General features: G+C 40.5%; 3 protein-coding genes across 3 annotated transcripts; all 3 read right to left on the bottom strand.

Annotated features, from left to right (window-relative positions):
• Positions 1-454: 454 nt before the first annotated feature.
• lsm4 (LSM4 homolog, U6 small nuclear RNA and mRNA degradation associated) lies at positions 455-6,237 on the bottom strand. Its single transcript, XM_079506405.1, has 5 exons — positions 6,036-6,237; positions 5,444-5,485; positions 4,920-5,018; positions 3,404-3,590; positions 455-1,537 (listed from the first exon to the last, which is right to left on the bottom strand). The coding sequence occupies exons 1-5, from the start codon at positions 6,036-6,038 to the stop codon at positions 1,404-1,406; spliced, it is 465 nt and encodes a 154-aa protein (XP_079362531.1). The 5' UTR covers positions 6,039-6,237; the 3' UTR covers positions 455-1,403.
• A 5,249-nt stretch (positions 6,238-11,486) lies between these two features.
• LOC306926263 (sterile alpha motif domain-containing protein 9-like) lies at positions 11,487-12,155 on the bottom strand (the record flags this gene model as incomplete). The annotated part of the gene is made up of 1 exon (XM_079505530.1): positions 11,487-12,155. One exon carries the CDS (start codon positions 12,153-12,155, stop codon positions 11,487-11,489), a length of 669 nt encoding a protein of 222 aa, XP_079361656.1.
• A 115-nt stretch (positions 12,156-12,270) lies between these two features.
• On the bottom strand, positions 12,271-16,708 carry LOC306926264 (sterile alpha motif domain-containing protein 9-like; the record flags this gene model as incomplete). Its single annotated transcript, XM_079505531.1, has 3 exons — positions 12,271-12,281; positions 12,437-15,088; positions 16,546-16,708. 3 exons carry the CDS (start codon positions 16,706-16,708, stop codon positions 12,271-12,273), a joined length of 2,826 nt encoding a protein of 941 aa, XP_079361657.1.
• Between the last annotated feature and the right edge of the window lie 217 nt (positions 16,709-16,925).

Below are 16,925 nucleotides of genomic sequence, written 5' to 3' on the forward strand. Positions count from 1 at the left end.
CCCTACAAACAAGGCTCCAGACATCCCAAAACAAACTTGTCAGGCTGCTGCTTGGCCTTACTTCTACAACTTTTTGCTAGATTGGGATGACTCAGGGAAGAGGACAGTAACTTACAATGGGCCTGGTCTACACTATATGCTACACCACAAAGACACCCATGTACCTATCAAACTACTTCCATAATGTCAACATCATCCACAAATTCCACAATCACACCACCAGAGGGAGCTCCACTAATCACATTCAACACAGATTTGGCTCAAACAAGGGGGGTACATTTGTTTTGCTCTGTGAGCTAAATGTGGAATGCCCTTATTGCTCTACCCGAATGGAATCCATAGGTTTTCTTGGGTTTTACCAGGTAAATCCTCTTAGCAGACATTGTATTGAACTGTACTTTCCTGTGCTTTTTTTCTTCAAACTGTTAATAACGTAATCAATCAAAACAACCACTTTAACAAAAGCCATTTTATTCTTATGTTCTCTTGTAAATAACGTAAAACACGTAATGTTTACTAAATTAAAACAAAACCAAGCAACCAACCACATGGTTGACACATCCATTTCAGACGAGAGAACAAGGACATTTGTTGGAATTCAAAAGGTTGTATAAACCCTTTAACTAAAGTACTCAAATTTCCAGTACTTAAAACAAATCCAACGTGATGAGGGTTTAATTAACCTGCCATCATATTCATATGAATCAAACCAAATCACTATACAGAAATATTCATGCATGATGAGTTGGGGCAGAGTAGCCCAATGAAAACGTAAAACTAATCAGAAAGCAACCAGCCTTATGGACAGAAAATGTTAAAAAACAAAAAACATTTTTACACAGAAAACTTAAATTACAGTTTTCAAACTGAATAAAAAAAACAAAAAAACAGCATGACTACAAGGGTCACAGGGTTTAGGGAATCACACTTCGATGCCGTTTTCGGGCAGAAACCTTGTATCTACATATTTTCGGAAATTAATGCCCTACTTCGAACAAAAGTGTTGCACAAGAAGGGTCAAAAATAGCCTTTCTGTGAGCTTGTCTGTAGATCTGCCATTTGAGCTACTTTTGAAAACTTTTGAAAGTGAAATCCGTAACGAGAGCTTGAAACTAAATACCTACGTTGGATCCATCTGACACACTTTTTCTTTTACCTGAAAAGTAAACATTTTGAACATTGCAAGGTTTCCACCCGACAGCGACGATATATGATCTCCCTTCACTCTGCATGCAGTCAGTCACTCATCCACTTACTCATTTTCTCTCTCCCCTGATCCATCTATATCCCTCTCTCTCTAGTGCTGGTTCATCATGCCCTGGGAAACCCCAGAGAAAGATGAGCCAGTACCAAGGCTCCGACCCAAACCCAAACTCTCTCTGGCTGTCAGCAGCAGAGCTGCATCAGTGCTGGTTCTTCATCCCCGGGGGTTTCCCAGGTTTCTTGTCCTGCTGCTGCTGTTGCTGCTGTTGTTGTTGTCCTCCTCCTCTTCCCCCGGGCCCGGTAGACATGCCTCTCCCACGACCCCCGAACAGACCTACACCAAAACAGAGAAACACATTAAATACAGCTCAACATGCCTCCATCACAACTGCCAAACACACCTACACCAACAAGAGACAAACACACCTACATCAGCACAGGAAAACACATAAAATACAGTTTTAAAGAAGTAATTCAACCAAATTACACACCCCATGAAGCCTTGATTTTATGGAGATTTGTTTTTTTGTTGCATTCCTAAGGCTTCCTGAGGTGTGTAAATGATGTCACTTGTTGGGTGAACTACTCCTTTGAGGACATGTTCACGCTGTCTGCCTGTTTTAGGCACATTCAACTGTCAACCCAACTTTGGCCATGACATTATAGGCACACATTTTAAAAAATCCATTTCACAAACACAAAATAGCAGATCTCGAAAATCACATGTCACGGTCCAACACTTTGTGAGCATGAATATAATAATCTATTTTTATACAAAGTATAAGATTTCTCATAGATGTTAACGTGAAACAATGTTTTTAAAAACAGTGTGACCATACCCTGACTTTGCCTTGCAAACTCAAATTTAAATAACTTTTCTGACCAGTAAATTATTTTTAAGAACCACTTTCAACCTGGCATACCTTATTTTGAGCATTGTATTTTTTGGGGGGGGATAGTAGATAGATCTACAAGCTCACAAGTTTGTAGATCGGCTTACGGCTATTATCGCTATATGGTATACAGAGTTGAAGTGGAATTAAAAGTTCACAGTTCAGTATATACGACTCACAACATTTGAAATAGACACGGGAGGCATCATGTGAGAACGTCATATTGAGAACACAACAATGTTGTCAAACATTAGAATTATTAAAAACATTGACAGGAAGGCAGGCGCCCAGGTGCTCTGCGAGGCAAGAGCCGAGCAGCCTGAAGAGCACTTCTGCCGTCAATGCGTTGGTTCTGGTGACTCGACAACCAATTGGTTCATCGCCCACACAATCAACTTTCTGGGTTGAAATCATCATCATCGAAATATCTATAACTGAATATCCAAGTACTATGAATACGGGTCGGGTACTGCATAATAACCAGAGGGGCATTCCAAACAGGGGGGGGGGGGGGGAATAATTGAATCAGATTAACCACTTATGCCATGAAATATACTTGTATAATAGTGGCATATAGTAGACAATAATATTTACAGTATAGACATCGTCAGATAACTATGAGGGAGGTGTAGAAAATAATATTTCATTAATCAAAAACGAGGCAAAAGTTTGAAAGTTTGATTTGAAGTCATGATATCGCCCTGTGCCATTGCCAGGGTTAATGTGTTGCCATGCACACCAACGGTCCAAACTAGGGTTGGGATCACATTTGGAACCGTTTCCAGAAAAGTTGGCATGAGTTGGCATGTGGACTTGTTCACACATAGCTGGTAACTTTGAGTAGGCCAATCACAATTATTAGCCTATATAAATCGCTTAATCATAATTATTAGGGATAGTCGCAAACATTTTTTGCAAAATGTTTTGAAAATAGTGGAAATAGCTAATCAATAATCTACAAGCTCAAAACGGCTATTTCCACTACCATTAAGTATAAAATTATTTATCATATCTGCCCTGAGCAACTTCAAAACCCAATTGTCAAACAGAAATGTAATTTCTATTCCAGTGTCCAGTTGACAGTATACAAATGGAACCTGAACGGGTCCATTTGTAACGGCCTCAAGGAACCCAGAGGGTCCCTGGGCCTCACTTTTGAGAACCATTACCAATTCTAAAATATAGGAATCGTTAAAGGGAAACCATTAAGAGGGAATCTCTAAGGGGAAAAATATTGTAAAAAATAAAGGATCCCAACCCTAGTCCAAGCCCCCAGAATGCATCCGATTGGTCATCCTCTGTCTTACCTCTGCCGGCTCCGCCCCCTCGCCCCTTGCCCTGCTGTTTATTCTGCTGCATGGCCCCTCCTCTGCCACGCCCCTTGGAGACCACCTCCTCTTTGACCATGTCGATGATCTCGTCGGGGATTCGCAGGTACTTGATGGTGCTGCCACGGATGTAGCACTCTGGCATCCTCCAGAACTTATCACCATCCTAAACAACACACAGAGTGCAGTCAGAGCACTTGCACCACCCTGTGGTGGTCAACCCAAACTACGGTTTACTTTGGCCTGCCCTATTCTATACAATATATACATCAATAAAACACATGATCTGGTATGTTGAAAAAAGGTAGAAAGATTTTATTATATGGTATTTTTCCTATAATCAGCTATAGTGTAGATTCTTGTCCTAACAAACATTAAATGCCATTGACAATGAATGGAGAATTTATTCATGTCATATGTGTCTGAGCAATCGGTTATTTTTGTGTTTGTTAACAAACAAAATTAAATGCCATCGACAATGAATGGATGATGTACGATGATAAAAAGATAACATGCACTCTTAACTAAACCAATACATATGATAAAGTCAATATCATTAAAACATTGATAAGCAGTAGAATTAATTAAAGCCGAGGTAAATAGGCTTCATTTTGGTCCCATTTCTAGACATACACCCTCCACGATAAGATAAGTCACTCTGAAGACCAGTCCAAACCATTGATTCTCAACAATGCAACAAAACCGCCTCAATTGCCCCGTTGCAGGTCTGCACCGCAAGTGATTCAACCCGTCCCATTGCAAACCAAAAGTGGCAAGGAATTTCTGATCACAAGCACATTGCTCACACTAATCTGACATTACTGTCTCACTCTGTGTCACTTTATTTTCACATCACTTTTGGTAAATGGTAAATGGTGCATTTATATAGCGCCTTTATCCAAGGCGCTTTACATTCACCAATTCACACACACATTCACACACCGATGCCGGGGGAAACCATGCAAGGCACCAACGTGCACATCGGGAGCAATTAGGGGTTCAGTGTCTTGCTCAAGGACACTTCGACACTAACTCTGGGGGAGCCCGGGTTCGAACTGGCAACCTTCCGGTTTCCATCCGGTCACTCTACCCCTGAGCCACTGCCGTATATTGTGAGGTGAAAGGAGAGGTTTACTCTAGAGATGCAGATTACATCTCTATCTAGTATCGAGTCCATATTGTGAGGTGAAAGGAGGTGTAGACGACTTCTCTATCTAGTTCATATTGTGAGGTGAAAGGAGGTGTAGACGACTTCTCTATCTAGTTCATATTGTGAGGTGAAAGGAGGTGTAGACGACTTCTCTATCTAGTTCATATTGTGAGGTGAAAGGAGGTGTAGACGACTTCTCTATATAGTTCATATTGTGTATTGTGAGGTGAAAGGAGGTGTAGGCGACTTCTCTATCTAGTGTATCTAGTTCATATTGTGAGGTGAAAGGAGGTGTAGACGACTTCTCTATCTAGTTCATATTGTGAGGTGAAAGGAGATGTTTACTCTGGAGGTGCAGATGACTTCTCTGAGGTTGATGTTCATCCAGTTATCACAGCTGACCAGGTGACCGTTGTACGTCTCTCCATTCTTCAACTCCACCAGCTGGACACACATACACACACACAGTAATTAATTAACTTTCAATCACCCCGGCCGGGTCATACCAAAGACTGTGAAAAGTAGGACCTAGGGACCTCCCTGCTTGGCAATCAGCATCAATGGTTGGATTGGGGGTAAGTCCCTGCGACATACTAGCGTCATGTCCAGCCTGTCCAGGGGGTGTACTTGTAGTACAACTACATCAAGCTGCCTCACAGCTATACAGGATCTCCTCACTGGTCAACAAAAACTGCCCCCCGTGAAATCTGAATTTAGACCTCTACGAGAGTCTAAATCTTAGGCTAGGCTGAATGGAGGGTATTGAAACTCTAGATGAATTCCAGGACCATTACAAAAAAATCTAGTATTGCAAATTGCGGCTACCTTGAAGATGAGAGATTGATTTGAGAGTTCTGTGTTCTACTCACCATGGGATGGTTCTGAGCAGTCTTCAGCAAAGACAGGGGAAGCTGGTGGAACAATGAAACGCATTACAGCCAGGACAATGGAAACATGCCTTTTTAGGGTTATCCTTTTAACATGCCTCTGTACAATCCGCAAACTGTTAATTAAGTATCCCATCATGATCAATCCAAATTGATTCCACGCACGCTTCTGTTATCTGACTCTGACCAACAACACAGCTAACAGAAGCTAAAGCTAATGATTGATGAGCGAACTACCAGTAAACAATGTCATATGTTTTGTAAATAGCATTTGTTTTAACGCATTATTATTATGTTTGGAGCTGCAGTCTGCAAACATGTACAGCTACGGAGAGTTAGCCACTTGAGACCTACGTACATACTTCGTAGGACGAAAATAGCCGATCTACAAGATCACAACGCGTCGCGCTGCGGAGCGTTGTGAGCTTGTAGATCGGCTATTTGTTAGCATTAGCATGCAAGTAGCGCAGCCTGTTTGAGAGCTGCCTATAATACAGAGAAACACAGGTGACTTAATGATAGACCATTTTTCCTGTAATTATAAACGTGTCACTAAATCATTATAAAAACATACCATTATGATATTTGTTGATTTGTTTCGTATCCGAGACGCTTGTGTGAGATGTCCACGCTTTGACAACCTAAACTTCCTTGAGCTGTGCGTGTCTGGGCCAATCAGCTGTTCTACAGCGCTGATGACGTTCACATGCTGACCAATCACGAGTCGCGGTGCCGGACCCTTAAGGCCGGACGTCTTCTCTGTTGTAAGCCTGGGACCGAGGCTAGTGGAGAGAGTGGCGACACCAGACCAGAGTAATCTACTTCTAGTAGGAGAGTGGCGACACTAGCGTTGACTCCCAATCAATCAATCGTGTCGCGGCTGTCGCCACGCTCTTACTATTATTCCCCCCTTTTTTAAACTAATGATGAAATGATTGAAATGATTACTATATTTACCCAGGGTATCTGGGCTAAGCTCAAGAACTTGTTTCCAGCCAGGCCCTGCTCATAGAACATTTCATCGTAGTGGTTCAATGCCTTGTTCAAGGGCACTTCAGCGGTGGTAATTTTAACGTGTCGGACCGCTGATTCGAACTGGCGACCTTCCGGTATCAAGACCGCTCCGCAATCCGTTCGGCCACCGATGCCACATAATAGCTCCTTGCCACTCGCCCTTCCACTTTGTTTGAGCATACTCGTTGGAAGTACACACTTAACCGAGTGGAAGTGTGTAGAGCGAGTGGCGAGGAGCTAGTTTCAAAAAGGGCCTTCCACGGGTGCGTGGTTGGTTGGCGTCCATTTGCGTTGTATAATGGTGACCTCTACTGGTCCTGGATCGTAACAGACTTAGTGCTGTTTTATATGAATTAATTGAATTTATTTAATGTCTGATTAATTTTTTTCTGTATGTCTCTGTTGAATTAATAAACTGAGCTCTCCTTGCCTCTATTGGGAGGTGGATTGAACAAAAGTTTAGTTAAGTTGCAACATACACCCAATAAAACATACAGACTTATTATAAAAAACATGTGTGCAAAGTTCAGGAATCAGGAGTGTGTCTTAAGTGTTGACTATTAACTATAGTAACTATTGGTTTGACTACAGTAGAATTGTCATCCCATGCCTAGGACATTGGTAATCTAGGCTGCATAAAGTGCATATAATAAATAATATAAGTAAACTATCAGATGGATTTGAGGCAGCTTGGTTGATGAAAAGGGGTGTTGTAGTCGTCTGCTAGCTTATGATGAATTCTAGAGCGTTTTGTGTCATCACTGGTTCACTAGCCTCGGAAACCCAGACGTTTTTATTTCTGGTTCACTGGCTTCCTTTAAAACAGGCCATCCACTTAGGAGGCCAAAGTAAATTAGCACCTTCCTTATGAAGGTGACCAAATAAACCACACAAATCATATCCAACATGTTGTGCCATTTGCAATGAATTATTGAAACGACCCTGCAATTTAGGCCTACATACCCTACATGACAATTGGACTGGACATCATATGAACACATTTCAAGAAATAATGGTGCCCAGAAATACCTGGTGCCCACCGTTCTGGTTACCAATTGGAACCTGCAGCAACAGAGGCTACAGAGGATTAACAGGATTTATTTATTTATTAGATCTAATCCCCATTAGCTTGCTGTACACGGCAGCAGCTACTCTTCCTGGGGTGTAGTGCACTCTCAAAATGTTCAATATTACCTATGCTATTACCTAAGTCCAGTAGGGCTATTAGCAATATATATATTTTTTACTTTCACAGAGTTAGCTTCAATTCTTTACATTACAACAGTGATTCAACATTCTCATGTAGAATCATCTCAGCAAGGCTGATGACTTCTTGATTAGAGTGGGTGACAATATTATCACACGAAAAGATGAAATTACCTACCTAGGTTCCATCCCGGAGGCAAATCTTTCCGGTGATAAAATGGCCACCAACGTAATCAAAAAAGTCAACCAAAGAACAAGATTCCTATACAGGATCTCCTCACTGGTCAACAAAAACACCTTGAAGACCCTAACAGGAGCCCTTAAGACAAGGCTCCAGACTTCCCAAAACAAACTGGTCAGGTTACTACTTGGCCTCACTCCTTGAACCCACCTCACCCCTGCCCATTTTGACAGACTGGAATGGCTTAGGGTTGACGACCGAGTACAGCATCTAGCAATGGGTCTGGTCCACAAGTTTCGATACAGCACCAAGATACCCATGTACCTGTCTAAATACTTCCTTAATGTCCACACCCACAACACCAGAGGGAGCTCAACAAACCATGTGCAACCCAGATTCGGCACAAACAATGGACTAAATTATTTTCGCCACCAAAATGTGGAACGCCCTACCAACAGTCATTCAGACATGTGAATCCCTTGACTCCTTCAAAACCGCTCTCAAAGGGCACCTACGGACGGCTGCAATTCAAAACTGGCCCCCGTAAAACCTGAATCCCACAACCACCCCTTTTTCCCCTCACTGTATATGTTTTTTCTTTCTTTTTACCTCCTCTATGATGATTTCCTGTTTTTGGCTATTTAGAGTATATTTGTACCGTCTCTAATTGTTATGATGAATTCAACATGGACCCTATTGTAAACAAGTGTAATACTTAACTGTGTCGTCCACAGTTAACAGTTTTGTATTGAGTTGTGCTTGAAATGTACTGTAATTCTCCAATCTGTTAATAAATTCATCAATCAATCAATCAATCAATCTATCAATCAATCAAATTACAGCTGTTACAGCTGGCATGCATGTTTGGTCTGGAAGAGCCAGAGTTTTTTTTTAAACAAAAACATTAAAGCCATACGTGGCTCAATATTTTACCTTTGTGTACAAAAATGTAACCACCAAACATTTACACTCAAAAGACCATAATGGAAATAAGCTATTTTTTTCCTGTGTTTTATCCTTTTAAAAGATATGTTCATGTACATTTTTGTCAACAAAAAAATCAACAAATCAATTAAAACATATCTCTTCAGTTCTCAATGAGATCATGTCTAAATAAATAAAAACATGTGACAGAAAGTAATAATTAAAGAAAGAAAGAAAGAAAGAAAGAAAGAAAGAAAGAAAGAAAGAAAGAAAGAAACCAACAAAAAACATCCCTCAAATAGAACTTGAACATTGAAAAGCAGTGCCATGGAGGTTTTCCAACAATCCTGCCAGTTTCTATAGCAGGAATTGTTCAGTTAGACTGCTTATGACCTTGGTCAGGTTTTTATCAATAATAATAATTTTCCAACAACCAAATAACGTATTACACAAAAATATTTGACTGTTGCATGCAATAAATACAATTAATGACAAAACATTTGCATTGCGTCCTGATAATGAGATGAGGAGGGTTAGAGGTTTAATTTGATTTAGTTTATATGCTGTCTGCATATAATCTTAAAGTCATTCTATGATTATAAGTGCAAGTAAAAACAATTTGAAGATAAAACCAAACTTGCACTTTCATGACTATACCATGCTTGTTTAAAAACAACACTAATGAGCTGTACCCAATATTTCATTTGGTGTTCACAGCTTCACATCGTGCGTATGTTTTAGTTCCTTATGGTTGCTCATCAATAAGAACAACTGCTGGAGAAGCATAATGATTTAATGGTCTTTTTTACACTGGTCTGTTTTTCTCTGGTCCGATTCACCCTTACTCGGAAATCAGAGGCACTTCATTGCCAGTGTAGGAAATACATTTTATAGTTCTGGTAAAGGTTTAAAATTAAACAGGACAGTAGCAATTTACAGGAGACATTATGACAACCTTCAGGCCCAGTATCAGTATTTTAAGTCAGTATTTCTATCAAAACAAATCATCCACTTCATGTAAAACCGTTCAGCAGTACTGAGGAAGTCTGTGTGGTGTTGTTGATCGAGGCAGAGGTGCACTTAAGGATCTGAGGCCCATTTTAGAGCGGTGCCTCTGCTCCATTACGCAGCTATGTGTGTCCATACGTATATGTATGTATGCCTGTCCCTGTCCGTCCGAGCACGAAAGCTGCAACACGTTAACTCTGTCATTTCTCGACCGTTTCGGACGCGGGAAGGCTTGCTGGAACAGGGCAGGGCCCCTGGGCATGTTCATGGGGGTCTGGATGTTCGGGGGACCCCCACACAGTAACTCATTTCTCAAATATTTTTTCCAAATATAATCAAAGTACAGCACAGAGCACAGTACACTACAATACAGTACAGAGCACAGTACAGTACAGTAACTATAACAATAAATGTATAGTTGCACCGCTCCGTTCACACAGGTGTGATTTTTAGAGCTATTGTAGGGCTCCCACATCACACGAAAACAGATGTATTTTGCATCCATATTCCATAATGATGATTTTCAGATGTTAAAATATGCATTTTGTGCTCTTCCCTAGGGCAGTTCAACAATTCCTCAAATTAAAGAAAAGTAATGCCAAATTTGGGAATTATAAAGTGTCTGCAACAACGGGTAGTTTACAGGGAAGTGGGAACTGCGCTTCACACTTCTGCAGCACCATGAATGGACAGCTCACATCAGGCCTGGAGAGCATAAAGCAGAGAGACCGGAAGAGAATTTACTATTGGAAAAACAATATGTGGGTTGCTTCCTATACATGTTGAGTCAAACAAGTACATTATTATTTAAATAATATCAAAATTGTAAAAAATAAATCTACAAATGTGTTAAAAAGACTTACCATTAATTCAATCTCATGAACAGTATAGCCCTATCTGGAACTGGATCTTCTCTTATTCATGAGTGTTGAGTATGCATGCACTGATTCATATTTGTCCAGTGATCTTGTTACTTGATGCTCGAGCAGGGGCATGGGCGATCTCAGATGTGTTTGACAATCTTTAAGCATGAGAAACCTCTGTTTCCAGTCACTATACAGTCACATGAGTCAGAACAATGCTGAAGATGGATACATTTAAACTAAATACTTGTAAATATATTTAGAAACTGCAGGCTAGTGGTTTCTTTCTCTGGCCGACACTTTGTGCTAAAGGTCCAGTACTGTACATAGTCCTCTCCATGTTTACACAGCTGTCTTTCAGGATGGGAATTTGGATGGCCTTTCAGGTCGAATAAAGGCCCCAAATATAATCATTTCAAAAACTCAATTTTTTTGATTATCTGATTGTTGGGTGGTTCTCTTCTCAGCAAAGCAGACTAAATGTTGCAGCCTGGTCTTGTAGAATGAGGAAGCGAAGTGGAACCAGATGTGATGGAGGTGGTCAGGACACTCAGTGGTGCATGGCTGAATAGAAGTTCACCAGGATGGCTGGTGAGATACTACGGTTCGACGGTTCCTCAGAAGGCTTAGGAAGAACAGTCTCTGCTGTGTTTTCCTGACAATGGAGGCAACTTTCTTGTTCCACTTCAGCTTGTTGAAGTGGAAGATCATGGTTATTATGAGTGCACAGCGCTACAAGTTCTCCTTGTTCTCAGATGAGTCCTATACCTATAGTACCACTATGGTCATGTGTGTCCCTTCACATCTGTCCCTGTATTACGAACTTTGCCTAATTTTCATTCATAATATCATATGCAAGGGGACCATCAATGGCAAAACCAATGTAGAAGGAGACCTTTTCTGTGCTGCATCCACTTACTGCTCTAAGTAAAGCTGGTCGCACAGGGATTTTAAGTTTACCGTATGTGGCAAACACCTCCTCAGCCTCGATGATCCCTTTGACTCTTTGAAGGCGGCTGATGATTTCCTTTTCCTTAAATATGGCACCCGTCTGCCAAAGATTTGCCAAGGTATTTCGACCCATATTAGGAAAACACTTGTCAAGTTTGAGTTTTGAAACAAGTCTCCTCAGGTTTTGTCCAATTCCTAAGAACAAGTGGGCAACAGTGCCTCGTCTCCGAAACAGAACATTCTTACGGGATGCAATTTTAATCGCATTCACATATTTCTTTATTTCTGAGTCTTCTTGAGTTGGCCAAAATAAGAGCAGAGCCAGATAGTATGGATCTGGGAAGGGATACCTTAATCCAATGTCGTTCAGCGTGTCTAAAAGAAGACCAGAGAGCTCTTTGTAACTCTTAACATATTTAGATGTTGGTTCCAAAAGGTAGAGAATTATGCTTGACAAAATGTAATTGATTCTTTCCTTTGCTTTTTGTTTTGGGCTTTTTACTTTCTGTTGTTGTAAAAGAGTGTAGCTTTGGGCGATCATCTCCATATCCTTAACAGATTTGTCAAGATACATAATTATCCCAGCAAATGTGTCTGCTTCTTTCTCTTCAAGCAAAATCCTGTGTTCTTCTATCTCCATCGTAGGGCTTTTTAATTGTTCGCTACGTCTTTCCTCGGGTGATGCACAAAACAGCGTTAGATACTTTTTCCAGTGATCACAGATAGTCCAGCGATTCTTTGAATCAAATTCTTCTTTATTGTTCCCTTTAATGTGTGCAAAGTAACAGACAAAGAACTCAAAGTTTTCTTTTACTTTAGTTTTCAAACCAAGTAGAAATTGCTCATGCTCTTTGATAATGTCAATGTATCTGTTGTTGATTGCATTGCTCTCCATGTCAACATTACTGATTGGAAGTTTTCCCTTTAGAAATCTCTGCAAGTATCTCTTTCTCTTTCTCATGAGATCATTTTCATCAAATAATGGCAATCTTCTCAATATTTGAAAGACTTGGAAAATAACTTCCACCACCCCTACATAACCATATACATTGTATGATGAGTCTGACCTTCTGTCTCCTGTATCCTCTTCAGTGGTATTCTCCTCGGGTTTGTTCTGTTTGTACTGTGTATCTGCCAACTCTTGAGCTCTTTCAAAAGCATTTATAGCTTCATGTGATATTTTGATGTTTCTGTCCAAGTCTTCTGGATTGAAAGTTCTGTGTTTTTCTTCAGTCTTGATATGAGATGTCAATTCACTTTTGTACACCTGTGCAATTGTGTCAACTGTGTAGGGGGTTTCTTTTATTTTCTTGGCATTTTCTGCCCATGCCAGAGCTTTTGGAAAGTCACCTTCTTTGATGTACAAATACCTTGCCAGTGCCTGGGGAATAGATGGAATTCCAACAAATTGGGAAGATGCTTTCTCAAACAGTTCTTCAACAGTTTGTCTCCCTTGTTCCTCATGAATTTTGTTTATGAGTGGAGAAAATGTCTCTCTCTCATCACTATCTTTCTTGCATGGCCTTTCAATCAACATACGGCGAATTGACTTCATGAGTGCATCTTTCACAACTCCAGTTTCAAAAAACAGGTCACAACAAAGCATGTCGTAAGCTATATCACCTACATTTTTGTTGGGTCTTTTCTCCAATACTTCAAGACATGCAGATGCCATTGATTTGTGAACGATTCGGATTCCTTTGTATCCTCCGCGTTCGTCTTTGATGAGCAGGTTTGAAAATGGCTCCATTCTCTTAAAGACATTATCATTATCCTCTGGGCGTGACCAGTGTACACTTTTGATTCCCAAAAAATCCTCAGATAGAGACACAGAGATTTTAGATCCATCCACATACGTGTTCAACAATGCAATGAAGCCAAAGAGCCGAGCTTGCTGTGTAGTTATGTCAACGTTCAGCGTATAATGAACAACGCCCTTTATATATTCTTTGTCAAAGTTACTCATCATGATCATGAAGCTGTAGAAGTTTTCAGGCTTTTCATGATATTGTTTAAGCTCTTTCAGTTTTTCCTCAAAATCATGTTGTTCTTTTGGTGTCAATGATTTTGTAATCCACTGACATTCTGCTGTGTTATGTTGCCGATAGTTAACCTCAGGACTATGGGAACGAACACAATTTAGAATGATAACGTTAGACTTTGGTGTGTCATCCATATTTCTCCTGAGGCCATCTTCTACAGCACATTTTTGGATGCAGTTGACAAGATCACGAACACTCTCTGTTTCCTCATCATCGACCAGCAGCAAAACTTTAGTTGGTTTCTCGCTTTCCAGCCTCATTAGCTTTCTGACTTGATCAGCAACTTCTCTTTTTGGTAATGTGTTGTCTTTCAGCACAGCACATCGGAACTGTTGACGAAGATACCACAGTATATGCATTGCTAAGGTGGTGCCACCACAACCTGGGTGGTGGAAGAGATTGATCAGCATACAAGTGGATTTCTTTTCCTGACATGTGATGATGTTTTTGAGTTTCTCAAATTTGTCTCTTCGGATGAATGGCTTTGACTTCTCACATAAGTAGAAGTTCCACCATTTGACTTTGCCTCCTCTGAAAAATTCCTCTTCAACTTTGATTTTGAATTCTTGGAACGTTTGGCTACTTTCATCGTTATAAACATTCTCACACTGATTCAAGCACAAAATGTCAAGAGCTGGCATTAAATCTTCATCTTTTTGCTTCAGCACAACAAAGCTGGAATCAGAAGAGGGAAGTAATCTTTCAGATGACTGGTTAAATGGTCCAAGTGCCAATATAGTTCCATTAACCTCACTGAGTGTCAGCTCATATACTGAATGTATACTGATGTCTGACTCAGACTTCTTCTTTATTAGGCGGCTCCATTGCTCATATGTACTCCGAGATTCACAAATACTGATGATGTTTTCTTCTGCTGTGTGTTTGATGAAAGCCATGTAAATGTCGAGCATGGGGTCTTTCTCATTGCGCACAGGTGAAAGCAAGAGAAATATGACAAGATGTTTTCTATGCCGAAGAACTTCTGGTTGGCAAATGAATGATACTAATTGCTCTACATCTCCACAAGATTTTCTGAGCCAGTTCTTGTAGTCCAATTCAATGTCACCAAGGTCATTTCTCCCATTGCAGAACACCCAGCTGGTCTGTTTGTCAAGATTAAGTTTCTTCATAACATCTGTCTGTCCGACAAACTGAGAAGGCATATGCAGATTGGCCCATCGTGATTCTCTGTAGGAATGGCATAGTCCACCTAGAGTTGCAGAGTTTGGGTCAAACTCCAAAACACAGAACAACTTCAACTTGCATAGGAATTGAAGATATTGAATCTGTTCTTGGGTGCTCTTGTTCACAACAACAACAAAGTCATCATAGTGGTCAAGAGAGTCCGTCCCACATGTTAACAAATTAATCAACTTGCTACCATGGTTTGCCTCGCAACTTGAAACATGTTTTACGTTGCATGGCTTCTTCAGTTGACCTATGTGAAAAAGTGGAAAATACAATAAACAAAATTTAGTTCAAATCTACCATGTTTTTGTCAGTGAAACTGATGCATGTCATAACTTCAAATGGCCTTAATCAAACTTTGCACACACATCACAAGTGGCGAAAAATTATGTATTTTAATCATCTCAAAATAAGTTGTATAATGGCTCAACAGGGCCCCCTACAAAAGTTTGTGCTTGAAGCCCCATAATATGGTTTCACTGTATACTGGTTGGTGTTTTGGTGCAATTTATGCCATTTCTACGGGTCGCACTCCTAGCAGGATGGTCCGTTCCAAATAAAACTCGCTCAGCATACACAAAAGACCTTAACGATGACAAGTTTTTGAGTTTTTGTAAAATGGTGTGACCGTGGCGAAGCGGCAAACGTCAACGCCAAACAGAAAGTGAAAGTAGTGAACTGATTGTCACACAGACTTGGGGGTGGTGTCATTAGACTATAGGTTCAGAGTCCTTGTCCTTCATTGGTGTAACTTAGCCCCGTCCCCTCTTCTGATTGGTCGATATTTGATAGTTAGGGCCCGAGCACTCACAGTGAGTCCCTATTGAAATCGCAATGATTATTCTTATTTTATCCAAAATGAATCGTGTTTTTGACCTTCATTGGTGTAACTTAGCGCCGTCCCTTCTTCTGATTGGTCAATATTTGATAGTTACTATTGTCTGGTATAACTTTTCAATGGTTTGACATGTACAGACTTGTGGGTGGTGTCTTTGTCCTTCATTGGTAAAACCTAGCCCCGCCCCCGCTTCTGATTGGTCAATATGTTATAGTGTCTATCATTTGCCATAACCTTTGAACAGATAGTCGTACAGAGTCATGAGTTACCTCACTGGACTCATTTGAAAATCCTTGTCATTCAGTATAGTTACTTAGCTCTGCTCCCAGTTCTGATTGGTCAATATTTGCCTGTAACTTGCACACACGAGGGCCCGGTCATCGCTGCTTGCAGCTTTAATTCCTATCTGTTGCTATAACTTTTGTGTACAGACTTGTGGTGTCATTGGAGTTGGTTCAGAGTCCTTAATTGTTCTTCATTGGTGTAACTTAGCCCAACCCCCTCTTCTGATTGGTCAATCTATTGGCCTTGGTTCAGAGTCCTTGCCCTTCATTTGTGAAAATTAGCCCCTCCCCCTCTTCTGATTGGTCGATATGCCATAGTTTCTATAATTTGCCATAACTTGTCACATGCAGAGTCATGAGTCGCGCCTCACTGATCCTTGACCTTCAGTAGAGTTACTTAGCTCTGCTCCCAGTTCTGATTGGTCAATATTTGCCCGTAACGTGCACAGACGTGGGAGGGCCCGGTCATCGCTGCATGCAGCTTTAATTATTATTATTATTATTATTATAACAACAACAACAAACTAAACTGAATGTACAATTAATAATAATGTATCTAGTCAATAGTAGTACATCTGATCTTACCAAGACTCTCCATCAGGAGGGGTTGGTGGTGTTCAAGGGCATTGTAGAACGCTGCTCTAATCTTTGTTCCCCCTGGATTTAACACCAGGTCATACAGTGTCCTCATTTGGTTCACATGGATCTTCTCATGTAGAATCTTGTCATAGATCTCAGAATGGACCATTTCCGGATTGATGGTTTGTAGACTCTCTACTATAGCCAGAACTGGGATAACCCTTTGAATCAACTGTCCCTTGTACTGGATCACAAAATCTGCTTTTTGCAATTAAGAGAAAAGGGGAGTGGAACTTGAGATAAGAATAGATGTGTAATAGAATGATATTTCTGCATGATAGTGAACTGCATACAGTGCATAGTATTTCTACATATTTCTGCATGAT

Source organism: Electrona antarctica (assembly GCF_951216825.1).
Source record: "Electrona antarctica genome assembly, chromosome: 7".
NCBI classification, from domain to species: Eukaryota; Metazoa; Chordata; class Actinopteri; order Myctophiformes; family Myctophidae; genus Electrona; species Electrona antarctica.